Raw genomic sequence first — 23,194 nt, 5'->3', positions numbered from 1 at the left:
ATGCGGCGTGCTCGGGGAAGAGGCGGGGCCGGGATCTGGGGAAGGGGTCCAATAGGGGCAGGGAGGGGGTGGAGTTGGGGCGGGGACTTTGGGGAAGGGATTGGAATGGGGGCAGGGCAGGGGGACACGAGCCCCCACCGGCGCCGGGGAAAGTTGGCGCCTGTGGTTCTAGCCCTTTGTTCGTGGTGCAGCATGGGAAAACTTGACTGTCCACCAAAGTTGACTGTCCAGAGAACAAAGAAAGTTGGCGTGTGGGACACTTTTGGCAGACTCCCAGAGCACGAGTCCAGTGGGACTATGTCTATGCTGCGAAGCAATACGGCTAGAACCCTGGGTCCCAGCTTGACTCAGGCTCAGACCCTGCATCCCTGGGGGGTCCTGGGACGCCGGGTCCGAGCCTTGGACTAGTGTGATTTGTGTTTAGACAGAAGGGGAGTTAGCCTTGACCCTGAGTCTGGACTCTGGGGTTACACTGCCGTGTAGATGTACCCTAAGGATTCAAGACCTCTTCCTTTTCCTGCAAACACAGTATTTTTTTTTTTCACTCAAATCCACCTGAATGGATTGGGTTTGTTGAGGATTTTTTTCTCTTGCTGCTGTGTCCATCTGTTATCCTTCCCCGGGATTGCTTCAGACCCAAAGCAAATACATGAATGTAACCCAGAGCCCTTTTGTCAGCTGATGAAGAGAACTGTGAGCACCCTGATGATAACCAAACACTGCAGCCGTATACATCAGACATCTGATGAGTTCTCTCCTGTATGCACGGATCTGTCTGGTCTTAAGTTTTCTGCTGGTGTCGGAAAACTCAGTAAAGCTTCTCAGGTAAAAATCCCAAACTAAATTGAATAATCTAACCTGTTTTAGGATGTGATACTGTGCTCCTCACTCAGGCAAAACTGCCACTGACTTCAATGGGACTACTCAGGGCGCTGATCCTGCAAACCCTTCTGCACATGGTTAGCTTTACTCGGGTGAGTAGTCCCACAGCACGGCTACTCACCCGAGCAGTCAGTCCTAGATTTTAGAGCAACTGTGATCGTTCAGACTGATCCCCTGCATAACACAGGCTTGGTTCAGTGATTCCTGAACCAAGCCAATAACTTCAGAACAAGCCAGAACAAGACACCCAATCTCGATTTAACATTTAGCACAGGGACATTTCCTGGATCTGGCCCAAAATGAATAGTGCCAGCCTAAGATTTTAGTATTTAGATTCAATCTGGTGTAGATAAAAGACAACAACATACCTGTACTGGGTCATTTGCTGTCATGAAAACTTTTACCTGCTCCCACACAAAGGCTGCATTGCTATTAAATGTGCATTAGACAAAGAAGGGATATTAATAGCCTTCATTCCCTTTGGCTCCGTTTAAAGATTTCTGGCATAGGCACCTTAATAATCCTTTGTTGTTGTTTTTCTCCAAGAGCTGTGAACAGTGGATGGAATTTCCCTTACTGGTTGTGCCTATGAACCAAGAGTGAAGTTCATGATAGCAAAAAGCCTAAACTGGGCATAATTTAAAGCCTCCATAAGCCTGGGGGTTTGAGCAGCGTATGGGGCCTTGTTCGGGGGGCGGTGAAGGGTCCACTCCTGCTCCCACTACCGTCAACAGTAAAACTCACTTAGATTTCAACAGTGCCCAATGTGACAATTATTGGAGTGTAACTCTGTGTATAGTGGCTAATGCCAGCAAGCTCTCCCTGCTGCTAGCAGAGAACTCCACATGGGCTCATGACCAGCAACCAACCAACTCTCTGTATAACTTAATGTAAATTTATTCATCTGAATTTGGGTTATTGCAGATTATGTACTATATGTATCTTATGAGTTTTTAAACAAACTTTGCACCTGTGGATTATCTAAGCACTATACCCGGATGTACAGACACACTGTTCTCAACTCAATGTGTATTATATAATTTTAACATTAGCTTTAATAAAATTTTTATATCTGGCACATAAATATCTTGCAATGGTGGCTACAAAAGTCCCATGCGAATGCCTGTTCTCACTTTCTGGTGACATTGTAAACAAGAAGTGGGCAGCATTATCTCCCGTAAATGTAAACAAACTTGTTTGTCTTAGCGATTGGCTAAACAAGAAGTAGGACTGAGTGGACTTTTAGGCTCTGAAGTTTTACATAGTTTTGTTTTTGAGTGCAGTTACGTAACAAAAAAAAAGTCTACATTTGTAAGTTGCACATTTCTGATAAAGAGATTGCATTATGGGATTGAAAAGATACATTGAAAAATACTATTTCTTTTGTTTGTCATTTTTATGGTGCAAATTTTTGTAATAAAAATAATAATATAAAGTGAGCACTGTACACTTTGTATTCTGTGTTGTAATAGAAATCAATATATTTGAAAATGTAGAAAAACATCCAAAAATATTCAATACATTTCAATTGGTATTCTGTTGCTTAACAGTGCGATTAAAACTGCGATTAATCGCGATTAATTTTTTTGAGTTAATCTCATGAATTAACTGCAATTAATCGACAGGCCGATGTTAGATTTATAATACAACCTTGGGGGGAAAAAAAGAAACTTCCGCTTTGAAGCCTGCCTTCAAAACTAGGTCAAGAAATGGTCCGTTCCAGTCAGGGCCCTTGAGAAAACCAAACGGCTCTAGGTCTATTTCTCTCTACCCAGGCATTTCAAATAACTCCCATCACTTGGGCACCTAGGCAGCATGCAAGTCTGGAAAAACCCAGCGTTTACAATGCTCTGAGCAACTGATTAGCATTTTTTGTTGTTGTTAACACTATAAAGGAGACTGGGAAATTGAGCCCAGTGGTGTCGAGGGCTTGTTCCAAGGGCAGTTTGTTGAAATAAGCTGATGCCAGCTGATCCAGTGCACAAACATTCCCACGGCCTTCAATGGGTCTTGACCAGGCCTTAAACTTCTTCCCAAACCTACCAGGCGCCTGATCCTGCAGCCCGTGCTCATGAGTAGCCCCTGTGGATTAGGCCCCACCAATGAATGTTACCATCAATGTTCCCGCTAATTTTTCCCACCCATGTGCAGAATTAATTTTGTTATGTGCACCAATATGGAGGTGATGTGTGGTGGAGGTGGGGCTGAGGGGTTTGGAGTTTGGGAGGGAGCTCAGGGCTGGGGCAGAGGGTTGGGGCACGGGGGGAGGGCTCCAGCTGGAGGTGCAGGCTCTGGGGTGGGGCCAGGGATGTGGGGTTTGGGGTGCAGGCTGCCCCTGGGCTGCAGCATGGAGAGAGGACTCCTCCCAGCCCTCTCTCCCCACAGCAGCACTTGGGCTGGGGGAGAGTTTTTCTCCCCCTCACCGCAGCCCCAGAGCTGGGAGGAAGAGGCGCCTCACCCCATCGCCACAGCCCCAGAGTGGTGAGGGAGAGACGTCTCGCCCCACAGCCACAGCCCCGGAGCTGGGAGGAAGAGACGTCTCGCCCCACAGCCGCAGCCCCGGAGCTGGGAGGGACAGACGTCTCGCCCCACAGCCGCAGCCCCGGAGCTGGGAGGGAAGAGACATCTCGCCCCACAGCCGCAGCCCCGGAGCTGGGAGGGAGAGACGTCTCGCCCCACAGCCACAGCCCCGGAGCTGGGAAGGAGAGGTGCCTCTCTCCTCGCTGCAGCCCTGGGGGTCGGGGAATTGCCGCAGTCCTGCACACCCCAAGCTCTCCCATCACCAGTCCCCACCTCACCCCACTGCCATCTTCCAAGCCCACCTGTGGCCAGGCCCCTGAGTACAATGTGCACGCCTGCGCGGCTCTGCTAATTAAGTGTGCGGCCTCCCGCGCAGCTGTGCCCCTTAGAGGGAACACAGATCACCACCATCGCTGATTGTAAAAGGGAAGCAAGCGCCAAAGGGATGCTGCCTTTTTCCTGGGCAATAAGTCTCCCAGTCTGGGAGAGGATGTGAAACAGATCTCCCGGCATCAGTAGCAACCTTTGCTGTCCAGCCTGGGTCACTGCAGACTCTTCCCTTTAAACCCTGATGCCTTTTGCACAGCTCTGAATGGCTGTCCTTCCGCGCTCTCCCGCCCTAGTCTGCTCAGGTCGCAGCCCCCTGACTAGTCATCACGGGAGGAACTGGGGACAGCTGCTGGCAATCAGCCAGCAGGGAGCCAGCCAGTTTTTACGTCCGGCCCCATCCCTGCTCAGAAACAGCAGGGTGATGGATTCAGCTGAGCAGAGCTAGCAGTCACACACAAACATGTCAGGGGAAAGTCAAGACCTGGGAAGTCCAGTGTGTTTGTCTTCCCCACTCGGCTCTCCTTTTCTCAGGCCAGTGCCACACGCAGCTTTTGTACCGATGTCACTATTTCTGGGAGGGGGGCGATTTTTCTACCAACATCGTTATATCCGTACAGCTCCTGATACAGGCCTGATCTACACTGGGGGGGAAGAGAGGGATCGATCTAAGTTATGCGACTTCAGCTACGTGAATAACATAGCTGAAGTTGACGTACTTAGATCGACTTACCGTGGTGTCTTCACCACGGTGAGTCGACTGCTGCCGCTCCCCCGTCGACTCCACCTGCGCCACTCGTGGTGCTGAAGTACTGGAGTCGACGGGAGAGCGCTCGGGGGTCGATTTATCACGTCTAGACTAGACCCGATAAATCGACCTTCGGTGGATCGATCACTTCCCGCTGATCCGGCGGGTAGTGTAGACATACCCCTAGTGTGGACACAGTCATACTGGTGTAAAGGTGCCTTATGCTGGCGTAATCACATTTATACCAGTATAACTGCACATACACTATGGCTTTAACTAGACTGGGATAGTTTGGTGTATGGACAGAGCCCTCAGCAATAGGAATTAGCTTGTTCACACATCCTGATCAGCTTGCAAAATGCAGAACGCTAGGCTATTTCCCTTCCTGATTTACCATGAAACGCAATACAATAGGTGAGATTTAAGTGGTGACCTGATGGATGCTCCCGCAGCAGCCAGGAACATTCTCAGAGCCTGGCTGCGGTAACTCAGATCATAGCGCTAGACAAAATGACCTGCGCTTGATCGGCTTGGAAATCGGGCTTTAATCCGTAATCCTGCTGCGGCCTTCACTCAAGTTTCACACAACCACATCCCTTTTGGTTTTAAAGAATCGCTATGACCATTTTAAAGATCGGATCGGCATGGGTGAAACATTCTGGCCACCCTTCTAACGGCCTTCGTTAGCACCCGTAGGCTGATCATTGGCCATCACAGCTCCGTGTGTCGCTTGGGCGGCTTCTCTCTTCCTACGAGCCTTGGGACCGTGCCACGCAAGTCTCTCCCTGGCGACTGGCCTTTCTCTGCTTCCAGCCCCGGTTCTTCCACCTGCTCCTCTCGGACCGTCGACTTCTCTTCAGAGACCTCTTCTGCCTGCTGCAGGTCCTCGGTACCACCACGACTATAAACTGTGTGCACTGTGAATTCAGGCAGGGTGGCCTCCATCATGCGTAAGAAATTGTAAGCAGGAAGAGGAGGCTTCCAGGCTTCATCAGACAAAGTAGCTGAGAAGAGACACAATCAGAAGTTAATGACCGAGGGTTGGGACACAACGGATGGCAGGTAGGCCCAGATCTTGCACTGAGAACTGCACGACCCTATGGACCCCTCACTGTGCGATTCTCAGTCCAGGCCAGGGCCTAGCATTTCTCTCTTTAGCATAACAGTTTGGCCAGAGCAGTTTCAGTCAGTAATGGAAATCACAATTTCACTACAGTTTCCATTAGCTACTTGGGACATTGGTTTTTCTCATGGCTGGAAAGAATTTGTATTTTTGAAATTGGATTTCTTCTTTAAACACGGCCTTCAAATTGAGGACAATAATACAGTCATTTAATAAACACAATATGCAGTCCTGGCCCTTTTCAATTCCTCCTGTAGTAGAGGAGATCTCTTGCCCTCCAAGGTGAAGTCCAGTGCGTAAAACTGTGAGCGTAAAAAAGTTCCCAAAGGGCTAGAGGAGTTTTAAAGGGACAGGACTCTAAATACCATATTCTTGTTTTGCACCGGAGAAACTGGTGTTTTTTCAAAACATCTCCATTTCCCCCAAAAGTTGTGTTTTTAAAAAAAAAAATTTCAAGCTTTGCATCACATTTATCCCCGTCCTTCAAATCATTTTGTCCCTAGAAAGATTTAATGCAAACCAACAGGCTTTGGTTATCATGTGTTATGTGTATTGTGTTTGATGTGTATTATGTATTGTGCATTATGTTCTTATGTGCGCAAATAAAGCTCTTTGCTTCAAAGTTATTTTTGCTCTTCTAGAATTGCTGCACAAGGGAACCACGCTGAGCTTATTTGACTAGAGCCAAACTGGACCCACCCACCATGAAAGTTGCTTTGTAAATCTACACCTTCAGCATTAAGAATGTTGAAAAAGGTGGACAGTGGATGTCTTGTCTATTGTTTTGACTATAGAAGAGAGGACTAGTATTAAGACAAATCTTTTGTTCTAAGTACAAAGGAAATCTCCTTCTGGTGCATTAGTATGTCACAGCTGAACAGGGAGGAGGCAGAAATCACATCTGCCATATGAAGCAGTTGGGACACCTCTAACAATAATATTTTAAAAAAAGCTTTCACTGGGGACTTAACCATGTGCTTAAACGCTCTGTTGAACTGGGGCCTGAATTAAGAAACAATTGAGTGTGTACGGCTGAATGAGGTTTCTACAAAAGGCAAATGCCCTAACAGAAATATAGTATGCAAGGCATAAACATATGCACAGAAGGTGAAATTGGGACTTAAAGGCTGAAAAGGGCTTATGTGGGACATCACCGGGACACTGTCCTTACTCTGCCCACGGGTGAATTCGACACGAAGGCCCCAGTCCTGCCATGAGCTGGATGTGAAATGAATGACAAATGAAACGCGATAGAGAAAAGATCCCTTCAATATCAGGTGAGCAGATTCAGATTGTTTGCACGGAGCTGGGGAAACACAAAAGATTGAATGATATTGGTGTCATTTAGGGCCTAACAAGATTGGGAGATTGGACAGAAAGGCGAGAAATTGAGCTTTACTCGGCTGACAACAGGAGGTAGGAGATCGTTATCTTGCCCAAGAAAACTACTGAAAGGAAGTGAGGTGAATCTGTTTCCATTAGATAAGACAGGTTCTTAAGTATGTTTTCAATGGTAAGTCTATAGTTTGTGGGATTAAAGCATGAGATAAATTAGTCTTCAGACTCTTTCTAAACTAAAATTCGATGCAGTTGTTGAGGGCCTTTTATTACCACAAAAGCTTCACCTATTACCACAGTGTGGAGCTTTGTCTCCCTCTAGTTGCCGGACCACGTAACAGGTTTATGAGTATGCCGCTGCCTCACGGTGCACACATCAATTCTTAGCTCAGGAAGTAGAAGCCCTGTCCTGAGTTCAATCTCCACCAACAACCAGTCTACTACCAGGAAGCAGTAGCAGACTCATAAACCTAATATGTGGCCCTGCCACTAGAGGGGGACAAATTGGCAAACCGTCTCCAGAGGTTTAGCACTTCTCAAAACGTCTCAAATTCTGAACTATTGCGACGGAAGAAAGGGACGTGTATTTCAACAAGAACGTTGGCAGAAAGTGTGTCCCCTTGTCCAAGCTGCTGTGTGTGAGTCGCACTGACATTGCCAACATCTGCTGGGTTTGGATAAGTTGGCTTTAAACAAGCACTCTAGAATCCAGTCAAACCAGCTTATCCAAATTTTAGTTTGGAAAGAGTCGTACGGGAAGGGAGCTAGATGTTAGCACTCAGGTTCCATCTCCTGTTTGCCTGTGCCATCCCCGCTATCAATCAGCCCCATCACTACACCTATCGCCATAGGATCCAGGTGCTATCCTGAGCTCAACCGTAGTATAAAGAATATCGCCGTTGGTTCTGTAGACACTGACTGGAAATGGTTTGGAAATTAAGATCTCTAAGGAATTATTCCAGTGGAGAAAAAGACTCCACTTACCAGAAACTACCCAGAGTACATGGGCATGTAGATGGGCATGTAGAGATGTCTTTAGCTGTGAAGGGAAAGAGATTTGGGGACAACACATGGGATGTTAAAAAGGGATGTCCACAATCTTGTTATTGGCCACTAGGAAGCTAACCCAAAACCCACTGGAGTCTTTCCATTGACTTCAATGGGGTTTGGATCAGGCCCTAGGTTATCTCCTCAGAAAACACCTGGTTTTGCCCCAGTGTCATTAACAATCCACCAGGTTTGTATTTCACATTGCTCCAAAGTTGAGTGTTAGTTTAGTGACTGTGAGTCTGAAATTGTTGTAGGGACGACTTATGAAAAGCGTTTTGGCTTTTTCCGCCTCAGTTCCTGAGTCACACAAGCCACTGCACAGTTACCAATAACGACAATACTCCATCTTCAAAGAATTTACAGTACGAGGCACCAGATCCCTTTCCACCGATACTGCACTTTGCCAGTAAATGCACGGGAAGGCTGCACGCCTAGCACTGAAAGTTCCTAGTATGAGAGCTGAGGCAGACGCAGGAGGCTTTTCATTAGCAATCAGCATTGAGAAAGCCCAGTTCTCAGTAACAGGCGTCAAATACAGTTTTGTGGATTATTGCAGAAAACTGATGGCAGTTCAGAACAATCCCCCCCCCCCCAGCTGTCCCGCAAAGCACAGCACCTCAGACTGCAGAATCCGAGCAGTCTTTTCTGGCTGGACTATTTGTGCTTTGGCTCAAGCACAGAAAAACTGAACTTTCCCATCATTAAATAACCATGACAGACAATTGAGCGCCGTGCCTAGAAACATCCGACAAGCCTTCATACTTACTGCTGGGAATCTCGAGCCCGGCTTTTAATTTCTCGAGCCAAGACAAGATGTTCGTTTCGGTGACAGATTGGTCTGAAGGAAATGCAAATACTTGACCGCCAGAATGAAGGTTCACCCAGGCAAGAAGAGGCAGAGGAGGTGGAGTGCTGAAATATGCCTTCAGGACGCCTCGGCCTACAGGAGTGTTTTTCCTGTAGAACAGATCCGATTGAACTTGGTCACTAACACTTAAGCCACGAGACAGGAATAGGATGTCCCGATTTGATAGGAACAATCCTGCTATTCGGGGCTTTTTCTTATATAGATGCCTATGACCCCTCACCTCCTGTCCTGATTGTTCACACTTTCTATCTGGTCACCCTAGACAGGAATGAGCAGCAAAGGGTAGATCCTGCGAGGTGCTGAGTGCTCTGCCCTGACCCAGCAAAGCACTTAAGCCTGTGCTTAACTTCAAGCATGTGGCCAGTTGCACTGAGGTCCCTGAGATTACTCATGTGCTTCAGCTTGATCAGGCCTAATGTGTCTGTGTGAGGGTGATCATTTAATGCGGAGAACGTGTGGCCCACTGTTTAGAGGCGGGGGGGGAGGGAAGGGGTGACTTCACTCCTATAAGATGATAAGCATGAGTCTTATGAACCACATAAGTCCTACTACGAGTGCTGCCTAGGAGCTGGGTTTCTGCACAGCAGTGAATTTCACCCTAGAAGAGGATGCATTTTACTAGCTATAAAGCAAACAGGCATCTCCTTCCTGGTCTAGCCATTTAAACGACACAACCTTTTCCTCTTTGAAACGACCCTTCTTCCTTCCAAAAAGGTGATTTTTATTTTTAAATAAAGAGCAGTGGAGGATCGGGGGCAGGGAGAATTTGAGAAGGCCAAAAATTCAAGGGGCGCTTATATACTGCACATTGCTGGCAATCAGGTTGTTTGCCCTTTAAAAAAAAAAAAAGTGCATTCCCCATCCACTAAATTACTCCCCACCCCGCAATACAGTTCTCAGTACACAGAGCACTTTCCGATTCATTGATTTTGGCACCTCAGGGAAGAGAAAAACATTCAGAGATGGAACAATTAAAAATACATGTCGGGGAGGGACTAAAAATCTTCCCTCTTGCAACTTTGCATTTCTTGGCTGTTATCTTTGCTCTGTTTCATAATTTGGTTGATGGTGGGGGCGGGGACGGTCCCTTCTTTTGCTTTAATTCTTTCGCTCCTTCTTTTGAAAACTTTCCTTTCTCTCCCATACCCAGCCCTTCATTGCATTGTTCATGAGTATTTTCACGTTAGTTACTCAGAAAGTAAAAGCTATCAAATGAACTCCTTCAGCAAGAATTCATTTACCCTGTTCTCCTATGGGTGAAAAATAAACTCCAGGGCAGCATCAGTTATAAGAACAAGGATAGGATTCAATTGATAGTTTAGTACTTTTCCTTGAACACTGGCAGTTATCATTCAACTCTGACTGCACTTGGCTCTTTGGGCTTTAATCACTACTAAATAACTCAGCGTCAGCCTAGGAATATGGACTAGGACTGCAATGGACCTCCAGCCTTGCCATGATCCCCACACTGAATAACGGGTTAAAAAACGAGCTCGATGGTGTTTTCAGTAACTGCAGAACCATGCTGTGAGCTAGGTCCTGGAAAGAAGCAAACATGTTTTTTCATGCTCACAGGTTCATCCAGCAAGCGAGAAACGCCTCGTGGCCCTTTCCATTCGCCAAACTCAACATTTCCAGTCTCACTCTTCGATTTAGGCCTCCATCGTTGAACAAAATGAGTAAGGGTTTTTCCAGGCTCAAGTAGTCGGGGAGATTTTCCACTGTGATTTCTGGCTGCAAGAGAACAAAGTGAGATGGGTTTTAGAGTGAAAGGATCAAGGCCAGAAGAACGCAGGGGTTAATTTTACGGAGTGGTGCCATTTATACATTGGGTGGAAGCTGCTCAGATTATGGACATGTTTAAAACACCTGGAAATGCAGACACATGAATCCAGCGGGCTTAACAAGGCATGTGGGTGTGAAATTCACCCCTCTCCAGTGGAACGGTGCAAGGCCTCGGCACCACCCTCCCAGCACTCATAGACTCTAGGACTGGAAGGGACCTCGAGAGGTCATTGAGTCCAGTCCCCTGCCCTCACGGCAGGAAACTTGTTTAAACACATCTCTGAACACATCGCAGATGGTCATGAGGGATCTCATGAACTCCCCGTGTAACTGAGAAAGTGCATTTATTTTTACCGTAAGCCGCAATTATACTTACAAATGTTTCCAGTAATTGGGACCTGATGGTCTGAACTATGTCCGGGGCACTCTGTTTTGATAGCGGGACGCTATCTATTCTGTGATCTTCACGCCTCGCTAGGAGCAGCGCTGGAAGAGGCACGGCATATTTACGGGCCCTACAGGAAAATGGCTTATTACCACCATGGAATGCCACATCTTACGCACGCAAACGCTGCTGCAACGCATTGTGTATGTCCTGAGGGACTGGATCAAGTGCACCGTAGGGAAATGCTGGGGAGGGAGAGAGACTTGAAGTCATCAGGGTCTCAGTCCTGTAAGATCCTGAGCACGCTAGGATCCAGCAAAGAGACTTTAAAGTCAGAAGGGACCACTGTGATCCTCACTCTGGCCCTGCCTCCAGTGGGGTTCCTTCTAGGCTTCAAGCCAAGCATGTGCTTACGTGCTCTGGTGGACTGAGCATGGAGAACCCGATTGGCAGAGGTACTTAGGCACCAAAAGATGCAGCTAGGTCTCTAGGCTGCAAACGCCGATGTCAATGGGAGTCTGGCGCCTCGGTGCTTTTGAGAATCCTACTCGGTGTCGATCTGCTTCTTCAGACAACCAAATCCCCTTAAAAATCTGGCCCCGGCTGTTTGGCCCCTCGCCGGAGTGAGCTCGAAGGCCCTGATTGGCTTTAATGGTGAGCATGCGATGAAGCGGTCGGCTGAATAACGGCCGGCATGGGGGTCTATGTTCACCAGCCCCAATGGGAAAACTGCAGACTACCAGCACAAAGGAACCACCTAGCGCCTTGTGGCTGAACACTGAAATGGCCAGCAGCCACTCGCTGCAATACAGCAGAGTCAACAAGGATTTGGGCAAAGTTTTCCGGTGGCTTTAAAACTCTAGAAAAGGGCTTCCCTTCTCTTGGTTCCCAGCCACATGGATTTATAGCACGGGTACAAAAGAAACTCGTGGGACCCAGGGTATAAATGGAGATTGATGCCCTTTTGAAGGCTGAAGGAATGGGGTCTGGAGAGACAGCCATGGACTTCAATGGGATTTGGATCAGGCCCACTCTGCACAGGAAGCCGGGGAGAAATAATCAGCTAAAAGTAACCTACAAAGGGGAAAAAACGGAGAGGGAGACTTTTTCTTTTGCTTCTTTCTGATGAATGAAGAGGGATGAACATTTTCTCCACACCCCCACACTACTCTGAAAAAGGGGAGGTTCTGCCTTTTTTTTTCTTTTTTACATTAGCAGTTTGGTCTTGCCTGCCCCAGACGATTCTGGGGGTAGAGAACTAGCAAGGTTGTGAGATGACAAGGAAGCGAAAACTTAGCAACTGAGACTGGCAGGGACGGCTCCAGGCACCAGCGCAGCAAGCGCGTGCCTGGGACGGCAAGCTGCAGGGGGCGGCCTGCCGGTCGCTGTGAGAGCAGCAGTCAGGCAGCCTTCGGCGGAATGCCTGCGGGAGATCCCGCGGCTTCGGCGGCAATTCGGCGGCGAGTACGCCAAAGACGCGGGACTGGCAGATCACCCATAGGCGTGCCGCCGAAGGCAGCCTGCCTGCCGTGCTTGAGGCGGCAAAAAACAGAGAGAAGAACAGGAGTACTTGTGGCACCTTAGAGACTAACAAATTTATTAGAGCATAAGCTTTCGTGGACTACAGCCCACTTCTTCCACGAAAGCTTATGCTCTAACAAATTTGTTAGTCTCTAAGGTGCCACAAGTACTCCTGTTCTTCTTTTTGCGGATACAGACTAACACGGCTGCTACTCTGAAACCTGTCAAAAAAAACAGAGAGCCGCCCCTGGAGACTGGGGAAAAGATTCCTTCAAACAGAGACATAAAGTGACTTTTCCAGGATTACCCAGGAGATCAGTGGCAGAGCCAGGAGAGAATCCAGTTCTCCTGCATTCCAGCCCAGTGTCCTCTCATAATTGGCTATCATAAGAACACAAGAACAGCCACACTGGGTCAGACCAAAGGTCCATCTAGCCCAGTATCCTGTCTTCCGTCAGTGGCCAGTGCCAGGTGCCCCAGAGGGAACGAACAGAACAGGTAATCATCAAGTGATCCATGCCCAGTCGCCCATCTCTGTTTACAGAGCAGTGCTGGCCTTATGGCCCTCTCTACCCTATGGCTTGTACCTGTATTTGAACAGTTACGGTAATGCCCGGACAGCTGGAACGTTGTCCTTAAAAAACAATGGAATTCACTGAAGTGCAGATCAATTCATATTCTTACCAAAAAAGGAAAAAAACCCAAACACTTACAGAACCAACGCATCATCTTCAGCATACAGTCCTGTTGTTACATATCCCCTGAGCACGTTTCCTGCTTCGACGAAAGCTTCCCTTGCTGTAAAAATACATAAATAAGTAAATAATCATCCCAAAGAATAGTGCATTTTTTCCTTTAGCCACTCCGAGAGGGCAGTTGAGCGCGGGAACAGGTTTCCAAGGGAAGTAGTGGAATCCCCGTCTTTGGTGGTTGTTAAGAACAGGTTGGACAAACACCTGCCAGGGACGGTCTAGGTTTACTTGGTGCTGTCTCTGATCGCTTGAGTTCCCTTCCAGCCCTGCATTTCTACGATCATACCCTGTTGGCAGCAATAGCAAAGTCTGGGGCAGGGACTGTCTTTTTGTTCTGTGTTTGTACAGCGCCTAGCACCATGAGGTCCTGCTCGATGACTGTGACTCCTAGGCACTCTGAAAATGCAAACAATTACCAACACTATGTAGTATCTACATCCTGATGGAAGGCCAATACAAGCACATTGTCTTACTGATTTTACATTTACACCCCTTCAAATCCAGCAAACTAATTCCTTCCAACTTGGCTTGACTTTTAAATCTTGGCGAGACACTTCTGAATTAATTAATTAATTATTATTTATGTATAGCTCCAAAGAGCCCCAATCGTGGACCAAGACTGCACTGTGCTAGGTGCTGTACAAACACTGATCAGAAAGAGGGTCCCTGCCCCAAAACACTTACAATCTCAGGCCCCGGTCACCGTCTAATCAAAAGAGGGCAGTGTTGCAATTTCTATCTTGACACTGCCCTAAACTGTAGCTGCTGCAAAGATGTTCTAGGCCATTAACGCAGAACTCCAGAAGCCTCAGTTCAGGGCGGCGTGGGTTCAGAAAACTGCTTATCTAATTAGAACATGTAAGTTACACTGGGGGGTGAATGTCCTAAACGACAGGTCTGGTAGCTACAGAGCAAAGTTCTTAAGGCTCTATTGCTCAACCCAGCACAGTCTGGCATCTCTGCAGACTGAGTAGCTCCCATTTTTCTATCTCCCCCCCACACACCCTTAAAAAACCCTCCAAACATGACAGCTAAATGCAAAAATCCAGCATTCTTTCTTGATTAAAAGAGAGAATTCCTACACTCGGGAGAAGCCAGGAATTTCCAAAACTTAAGACTGCAACTTTAACCCAGCCAAGTCACACAGATGTACCTTTTTATAATCCTCGTTAAATTTTAAGACTCAAAATATTCGTTTTTGGTTTTAATATATACCACAAAAGCAGCATAGCCGCACCTAGGCATTCAAAAACCATGAGTCAGGCCCTGATAAACCATGAGATTGGGTTAATAATAATACATGTGGGGTTCTCTTTCTTTGCCTTCTGTTTATGAGCTTTTAGGGAACACTCAGGTCACATTTTCATGCTCTCCTCTTCAATCACAAGGGCTAGAAATGCTCTTATTTTTCTTTAAAGGAAAGCTGAGATGCTCACATAAATCACATGACTCCAGGAGCTGGGGCTTAAAGTAAAGCCACCAGATATCACAAGCCTCATGATAAAACTGTGAGACCTGGCCGTACTGTAATATAGATAGCATGCACAACACGGATGAATGAAAGTGATAGGTGCTACCTTAGTTTTTGGAATTTCCTCATCTTTGGCTGCTTAATCAAACCACTTTAACAAAGCACCAGTGGTAGGGCAAAACCAAAATAAGCCCCCAAAGGAACAGCTGCTTAAAAAGGGGAGGGCAAAAAAGATCAGCAGCAAATGGAGCTGAACTGCCTCTCCCATTATTTTTTTTTGTTGTCAGATAATATAAACAAAATACAGGGACTAGGTGGGTGAGGTGATATCCTTCAGCCACCTTGTCTCTCAAATATCCTGGGACCAGCACGGCTACCACAACAATGCATAAACCAATACAGAGGATGTATCTACACTGTCCTCAGTGGTAGCAGAGGACAGAACAAGGCGTAATGGTCTCAAGTTGCAGTGGGGGAGGTTTAGGTTGGATATTAGGAAAAACTTTTCACTAGGAGGGTGGTGAAGCACTGGAATGAGTTACCTAGGGAGGTAGTGGAATCTCCTTCCTTAGAGGTTTGTAAGGTCAGGCTTGACAAAGCCCTGGCTGGGATGATTTAGTTGGGGCTGGTCCTGCTTTGAGCAGGGGGTTGGACTAGATGACCTCCTGAGGTCTCTTCCAACCCTGATCTTCTATGATTCTAAGATTTACTAGGAAGTGTCCAGGCGGACACAAGACATATAGACTCCAATTCAGGAAAGTACCTAGGCAGGTGCTTAAATCTAACCCTATTCAGGACAGCATTTAAGCAGGTGGTTGGGACTTGAGCATGTGTTTAAGTGCTGCCCTACATAGGCAGGGACAATGAGGATGCTTTCTTGAGTTGAGACTGTGCTCAGCTGAACCAGATTTTGATGAATTCCTCAGGTTGCTTGTGGCCTGGATCGTCCCCCTCTTTCGTGCGCCTCTGTTGAGCCTCAGCCTTTTGGGGGCTGTCTGAGGCAGAGCCAGAGCTGCCTGCCTATTCCACTGCTGGAGTTCCCTTTTGAAGTGATCACTGTGGCAGCCATTGAGTTTTCTATAGGAACCAGAACTCCTGAAATTAACGTGGCTCCTCCACAAGATAACGAACCCTACCAAAAAGAAGTGTTGTCTAGAGTCATCATCAAACGTTAAACTGGGTTCTGCTTTAATTCCCCCAGAATCTGATCAGCTCTTCACACCTACGGCCCTCGATAGAGCTTTGATACTTGCCTAGAATAAAAGTACGTTGGAACAACAGGGAGAGTAACTGCCAAGGGAGAGAGCTCTGCGTCCTACACAAAGTTTCACTGGAAAAAGAAACCTTGGGCATGATCCAGTAGTGAAAGTTCCCAAATATCAGCCGTATCTTATGAAATCATCCTCTATCCAACAGTAACTCTTGAGCACAGTATGTCTAGCCTCTTGAGGAGGGCTGCAGTGACCTCTAGACATCAGTCAGCTGCTTATAAATTCAAAATACTGTCGTGACTCTTCACTACAGCAATGGAAAAGTTCCACGAACAACCCCTGTAGGTTTTACATGCGCTGTATTTTTAAGTCTCCTGAAAGATCATAATCGGGAGGTGAATGTATTGTAAGAAAGACATGGCATAATAAACTGCTGTGGCACAAATTATGCCCCATTGCAGATAGGTGTTTGTTACTCACTGTTGGCTCAAATATCAAACATAGTTTAAAACATTATCCTGAGAACCAAAGAATAGTTGTAGCTGTAACAAGTGTTTTGTTCTATACCCACCTTCATGACTCTGCGCCAATCGGGACGCGTGCCAGGCTCCTTTTTCAAACCTGTGCAACGCTCAGATTTTGTTTGTAACCCTCCTTACTGGTTTTGCGAATCATGAGGTTTCAGCTTAAACAAACATTTTACCACTGCCCAGCCAACACCTACTCTGCGATCACACCGTGCGGTTAAAACACGGCATCAGACGCATCAGTGATTTCCAAGGCAACCGGTGATATTGACAGGTAGCAGAGGACAGAACAAGGAGTAATGGTCTCAAGTTGCAGTGGGGGAGGTTTAGGTTGGATATTAGGAAAAACTTTTTCACTAGGAGGGTGGTGAAGCACTGGAATGGGTTACCTAGGGAGGTGGTGGAATCTCCATCCTTAGAAGTTTTTAAGGTCAGGCTTGACAAAGCCCTGGCTGGGATGATTTAGTTGGGGTTGGTCCTGCTTTGAGCAGGGGGTTGGACTAGATACCTCCTGAGGTCTCTTCCAACCCAGATCTTCTATGATTCTATATCCAAAGCAACAAAGAGATAACCCCATATTATTTGTATTACGGTAACACCTACAGGCTCCAACCAAGAGCAGGGCTGCATGGTTGCAACTACAATTCATAGGACCTCACCCAGAAATCTCCTCTATGCCTATGGCTGCAGCCCAGAATCAATGGGGCAGGAACCATCATTGTGTTCTGCGTTTGGTCTGTGCCCTAGTGCAATGGGGTCGTGGCCTAGGTCTGGGGCTCCTGGGCACTCCCAAAATACCAATTGTAGCGGGGTGGACACCCGCTCCTGCCTGGAAGGGCTTGAAAGCGGCCCTGCAGAGGGCTGCAGCTCTAAAAGCTGGGCTGATTGGGGAAGCGGCTGCAGCTGGGCCACGCCCCAATCAGGCCCAGCTGGCCCTATAAAGGCTGGGAGCCAGGCGCAAGGACGCAGTCTCTCTCTGCATTCAGAGAGAGAAGGGCCTGGCTGCAGGGAGCTAGAGACAGGGTACCTGGGTGGAGCAGGGCTGGGGACAGGCTGAAGAGCTGGGGAGCTCCAGCCTGGAAAGCCCCAGGCTGTGGCCTAGCATTGGGCTAATAGGTACTGGGGGTTGCCGAGGGCAGCCCAGGGGGAGGGCAAGGCAGCAGGTCCAAACCCTCCTTGCCAGCGATGAGTGGCCTATACTGCAGTCTGCCCCAGGGTGTGAGGCTAGACGATGACCGGCAGTAGCCTTATACTGAGGCGAGGTGGGAATAGTGGGTGGGGGTTCCCCAGGGAGGGGAGACCCTAAGACTAAGGGGTTACTGTCAGGGAGCAGCACCCCAGGTACAAGGGCACCGGGGTCCTGGGAGGGACACGGGGCCACAGGTAAGGCGGATCACCAGCCTACCGAGGGCGCTCTGGATGCTGGAAGAGCTAATTCCTGGAAGTAACCAGCAGGAGGCGCCGCAGGGGTGAGTCCACTCCTCTACACAAATAAATAATAATAATAATAGTGGTAGCAGAATGACGGTAGCATCTGGCCGCCTGAACTGAGATTGGGGCCCCGTGCTGTGCAAACGCATAGCAAAAGAGCTCCTGCCCCAAAGAGCCTACAGTCGCTAAACAGACAAGACAGACCAAGGCTGCGACGAGAGAAGCATCATTTAATTGAACAAAGCACTGAATTTTTAATAAAAACGCTAGTCCTCAGGGTTGCAGAGAAAAGCTGGAAAAGGTGACACCTCCCCCTCCCCCCCACGTGCACCCCCAAGCTCAAACACCAGCCAGGAAGTCAACAGACCTCAACATGTATTGGCTTTTTTTAAAAAACCTCTTGATTTTTTTTTTAAAGCCAAGCTTGTGATTTTGGGAACCCGACTGATGGTTTTTGAACTCTTGGGCCTGACAACCCTAAGCCGGACTCCAGCCATGGCATTTGCGTGAGCCAATGTCTGCAGACCCCTTGCAGTGTGTCTACACTGCAATAAAACACCTGCGACTGACCTGGGTCAGCTGTCTCAGGCTTACCGGGCTCGGGCTGCGGTGCTCTAAAATCGCAATGTAGACGTCCGGACTTGGACTGGAGCCTGAGCTCTGACATCCTGCAACGGGGGAGGTTCCCAGAGCTTGGGCTCCAGCCCAAACCCGAATGTCTACACTGTGATTTTATAACCCTGCAGCGTGAGCCTCCGTCAGCTGACACGGGCCAGCCCCGGTGTTTTATTGAAGTATAGACACGCTCCCTAAGCACACAGGGTGAGGGGGATTCTCAGCCTCTATTCTCGCTCCCTTCAGATTTCAGTCCTCACAAGCGGTCTCAGCCCAAGCCCAATGAAGTCAATGGAAAGACTCCCATTAACTGGCCTCCGATTCAATGCTGCATGCAGGCCGATAAGCCCTTCATCCCATTCCCATAGGCCCACTGAAAACCTTGCAGTTAGGCAGCGTTTTAACTAGCAGTCAGTGAGCCAGGAACTTTGTCAAGCACAGTAAGTCTTACAGGTGCTTCCTAAGTACACAATGAAGCCAGTATTTAAGAGACCATTTTGTTTCCAGTATACTGAAAGAATCAACCAACTTTTGGTATCAAATCAAGTTAATCTTCTATGTGATCTCCTCCAATTTTTCCAGGAAACTTCTCTGCCACTGTTCTTTACAGACATCCTGTGGGGCTTGTCTGCATGAGGAAATTTGCCAAAATAGTTGTACTGGAATAATTATTCTGGAATAAGACCATTCACGCAGGGGTTTAGAGCACAATAACTAGAACTATTTTGGTACATTTCCCCTGTAGACAAGCCCTTAGGAAAACGTTTATTGGTCCCTTGAATGGTTATCTAATAATACAATTTAATTGAAAGTGCATTGATTGTTCTTTTTGTTTATAGCTGGACATCCTGTTAGTCTAACTTCGGTTCCTGGAAAAAACAAGCATATGCCATCATGCTGTTCTGGAGTAAAAGCGTCATGAGAAAAATATCCAGAGACGTCCTCATTCTGCTAAGCAAAGAGGCGCGCTTTCCCCTGAGTCAGGAGACCTGGGATCTGTCCCTTGCTCTATTTCTGACTTATTCTGGAATGTCGGGCACGTCTCAACATCTTTTGGACGCAGTCATTCATTTGGAAGGCCTCGATTTGTGGGCCCCGCCCCGATGCGCTCAAAACTAGAAGCGGCTTTTGAAAAGCTGGCCCTGGTGCTCAGTTTCTAAAATGGAGAGGACAGTGCCCACCACCATTATAAAAAAGGTTCTACTGATGAAAATGATCCCAAACCCATGGGAGTCAATAGGTGCCTTTCCATTAACTTTAATGGGCTTTGTATCAGGCTCCATAGCGGTGTTAAATACTATTATTACTGTTTGAAGATTGTAATGTGCCTTAACTATTGCCGATTAGTCCTGTACCTTGAACTCTATTACTCTCACGTTGTGCCCTCGACACATTTTTACCCCCTTCTGTAAGAGCGTGGGTTGTGCCTGTGCGTATCTGAAGCCAGTCTGAAGTGCAGTACAGAAAACAGTGCTATGGAACAAGATGTAACCAATCTGCCTCTGGCAGGCAGATTCTCTTCCCAGCTGCAAAGCTTCCCGCTTTCTGCTTTCCAACCACGGCCGGAGGTTCTCAGATTTCCAAGCTGGGTGAAGATAACTGACAGGATGTGGGGTCAAAAGGCCACTTGTGTTCAGTTTGGCTTTGACTGGGGCATGGCGAGCCAGGCTATTTCTTGAGCTGTTTTTGAGGGGAACTGTGCCTGCCCATTCTCCCTTTCCGGGTTGATTTATAGTCATTTAACTCTCTCACATTAAAGTCAGGGCTGGTTCCATTTAGAAACATCATGGACCAGATTGCCTCCTCTCCGTCTGCTGATAGAGAGGATGGAAACCCATGGGGCTCGGAAAGGTGCGGGAGGCAGGTACCGCTTGTGCCAGCAGACCCATCCTTTCTTCAGACGTCCTGGAAGCCCCTCTGCAGAGATCAGGTTATGGAGGAGGGGGAGGGGTAGAATGGGGTTCGTGGGAACCAAGTGAGAAAACTGGAGCAGAACTCAACCTGCGGAAATGTCAGCGCAGAGTATTATTTCCCATCGGTCAGGAGAGAAGATCGCATGTTTTAAGGAAGATGCCGGAGGTCCATGCAAAAAAAATGCACATGCTATTGTGCACCTACTGCCTGCCTAATGACCCAGTGGATCCAACTCATTTGCGTGTGCAGTCATAGCAATCTGACTCACTACCCCTCCTCTTGACCCTGAGTCCTCAGCATATACAATTATTAAGATAACCACCGACACCTCACTAAAGATTTTCAGTGGGTCCAAGCACTAATCACTTCCACGCCTGCTTAGCTTGTAAAGTAAGATGACCATCAGGATTTTTCAGTTGTCCTATCTATTTAGCTTAAGGTTTAATACCACTGTCCATAAGTACAGTGGCTGGACACCTTCCATATAAAGTTATTAGCAACAGTGAAGTCCCTGTGGATTTCACAGAGTCACTGGCACTTCTCCTTTTATGGGGTAGAAGCTCTGCTTGGGGTAGGTTTTGGTTTTGGTTTTTAAAAAATGTATTAACGTACTTTTGGTTTCCTTTGTTCCAGGAGTTGGGCGGATTGTGGGTTGGTTGAAATTCGCTGGGCAGAAGGGCGGAATGGCATTCTCACAGTTGGAAGGCCTTTTTGGAGAGGAAGGGTGTGTAGTGTTTCCTTGAGATCATCAGTCTTTGGACTGGCCAGATCTTGATTTTCCCTGGAAGTTTGTTCCATTGCTAGATCCCCTCAACTGAGCATGCTTTGTCCTTGGCTCTCACGCACACTGTCGTGATATTTGTGAGCTGCATTGTCCGAGAGGAACTCTTCAATCTAGCTGGGGGCTTATCCATTGCTTGAGCTGAAGATTAGGACAAGGTTTTAAACTGGCCCCAAAAACTGACCAGGAGCCGGTGGCAGGGCAGGAAGATGGGCCTGATATGCACTTGTATGCTCACTTCTTTCCGCTAGCCCTACAGCTGCCGATTACTGCATCTCTCATAACTTATTCATTCCACGAGGCACGTAGGCCCCTGCAGCCGCATATTCAGAGATTGTTCTGCCATGAGCATGAACGTTCTACCGCTCGCTGCAGCGGCTGGAAAGATTAAGGAGGGTAGTGGTTTGTAAAGCTGAGCATGGTACAGAGTTCACACCAAAACTTGACACGCACAATCCTCACATCTACGGTTGTGGTTTCATCTCCATGGCTCCTTCTTACTTATCATCCAATCAAACCTACCTTTCTTCTCTCGCGTACCCAGTTGGTGCACCGTAGCTCAGTATGACGTTTGGAAGGGAAGGAAAATAATCTAGGTGGTTACTTGTGGCCGTAGTAACTGAGTGCCTATGCACTCTGTTATGTTTAAACCACCGGTACTTGAGTTCACAAGGAAATCATGCGTTCTACTCTCAGGATGGTGGACATGTAGAGGGCAGAGTTAAAAAAACAACAAACCCTTAAGGCTAATCTTGAGTTATCCACTTGCAAATAACAAAAAGTGTTAACAGTGCAAACATCTCTCTCACCCTCGGGTAACTCAGACCCACCAAGAGATTATCTGGAGACTCCCCCACAACACAGACAAACCCTTTGTGTGACTGGGTACTTGGGTTCTTCTGTTGCTCCATCCCTTGCTGGCAGGGGTTGGAACCCTGCAGACTCAATGTAGCTGGTTAACAAAAGAGCTGGGCTTGTTCCGCCTGGTAAAACGAAGGCTGCAAGGGGCTCTGATTGCTCTCTATAAATACATCAGCAGGAGGAATCCCAGGGAGGGAGAAGAGCTAGTTAAGCTAATGCATAAGGGGGTCACAAGAACAAAGAGGTATAGACTGTCCATGAGTAAATTGAGGCTGGAAATCAGAAGGGTTCTAACCGTCAGAGGAGGGAGGCTCTGGAACGGCCTCCCAACAGGAGTAGTGGGAGCAAACTAAGGGTACGTCTATACTTACCCGCTGGTTTGGCGGCAAGCAATCGATCTTCTGGGATCGATTTATCGCGTCTTGTCTAGATGCGATAAATCGATCCCGGAAGTGCTCGCCATCGACACCGGTAATCCTGCTCCGCGAGAGGAGTAGGCGGAGTCGACGGGGAGGCCTGCCTGCCGCGTGTGGACCCGCAGTAAGTACCTTTAAGTTCGAACTAAGATACTTCGACTTCAGCTATGTTATTCACGTAGCTGAAGTTGCGTATCTTAGTTCGAACTGGGGGCATAGTGTGGACCAGCCCAAACAATCTGACAGGTTTCAAGGCGGAACTTGATACATTTATAAATGCGATTATTTCCCGGGGCTGCCTGCGACAATGAGTCAGGACATCCCTTCCAATCCTATGCAATGCCACCCTGCACATAAAGGGAGGCCTTCCAGGTAATAATAATAAAACACCTTCCTCTTACACAGCGCTTCTCATCAGTAGATCTAAAAGCACTTCACAAAGGAGGGCTGTGTCATTAGCTAGATGGGAAAATGTAGCTACAGAGAGGGGAAGTGACTTGCCCGGGCTCACCCAGGAGGCCAAGCTAGGAATTGAACCCAGATCTTTTCAGTCCCAGTCCTCTGGTCTAGCCACTAGCCTACACAGTGCTAAAGAGAGCATGAAAGTCTGAAAGATGGAGCCCTAGGGCCGGGGCAGCCAAGCTAGGAGAGGAGGCATGGGCTGGAAT

At 47.7% G+C, this 23,194-nt stretch overlaps 1 protein-coding gene across 9 annotated transcripts in view; it reads right to left on the bottom strand.

Moving 5' to 3' along the window:
* Positions 1-5,004: 5,004 nt before the first annotated feature.
* TXNDC16 (thioredoxin domain containing 16) overlaps positions 5,005-23,194 on the bottom strand; it is an 82,963-nt gene continuing 64,773 nt past the window's right edge. For 7 of the 9 annotated variants that reach the window (XM_008168592.4, XM_008168593.4, XM_008168595.4 and 4 more), the window contains 5 exons: positions 13,261-13,345; positions 11,018-11,156; positions 10,430-10,590; positions 8,755-8,945; positions 5,005-5,481 (listed from right to left, as the gene is read on the bottom strand). In XM_008168592.4, coding sequence (XP_008166814.2) covers positions 5,189-5,481; positions 8,755-8,945; positions 10,430-10,590; positions 11,018-11,156; positions 13,261-13,345 — 869 coding nt within the window. In that variant the 3' untranslated portion in view covers positions 5,005-5,188. The remainder of the gene's footprint in view (positions 5,482-8,754; positions 8,946-10,429; positions 10,591-11,017; positions 11,157-13,260; positions 13,346-23,194) is intronic. The other 2 variants (XM_065593932.1, XM_042841372.2) reach the window with 1 other exon arrangement.

The sequence above is a fragment of the Chrysemys picta genome, chromosome 4 (genome assembly GCF_011386835.1).
Source record: "Chrysemys picta bellii isolate R12L10 chromosome 4, ASM1138683v2, whole genome shotgun sequence".
Lineage (NCBI taxonomy): Eukaryota > Metazoa > Chordata > Testudines > Emydidae > Chrysemys > Chrysemys picta.
This window is presented reverse-complemented; position numbering and strand designations above follow the sequence as displayed.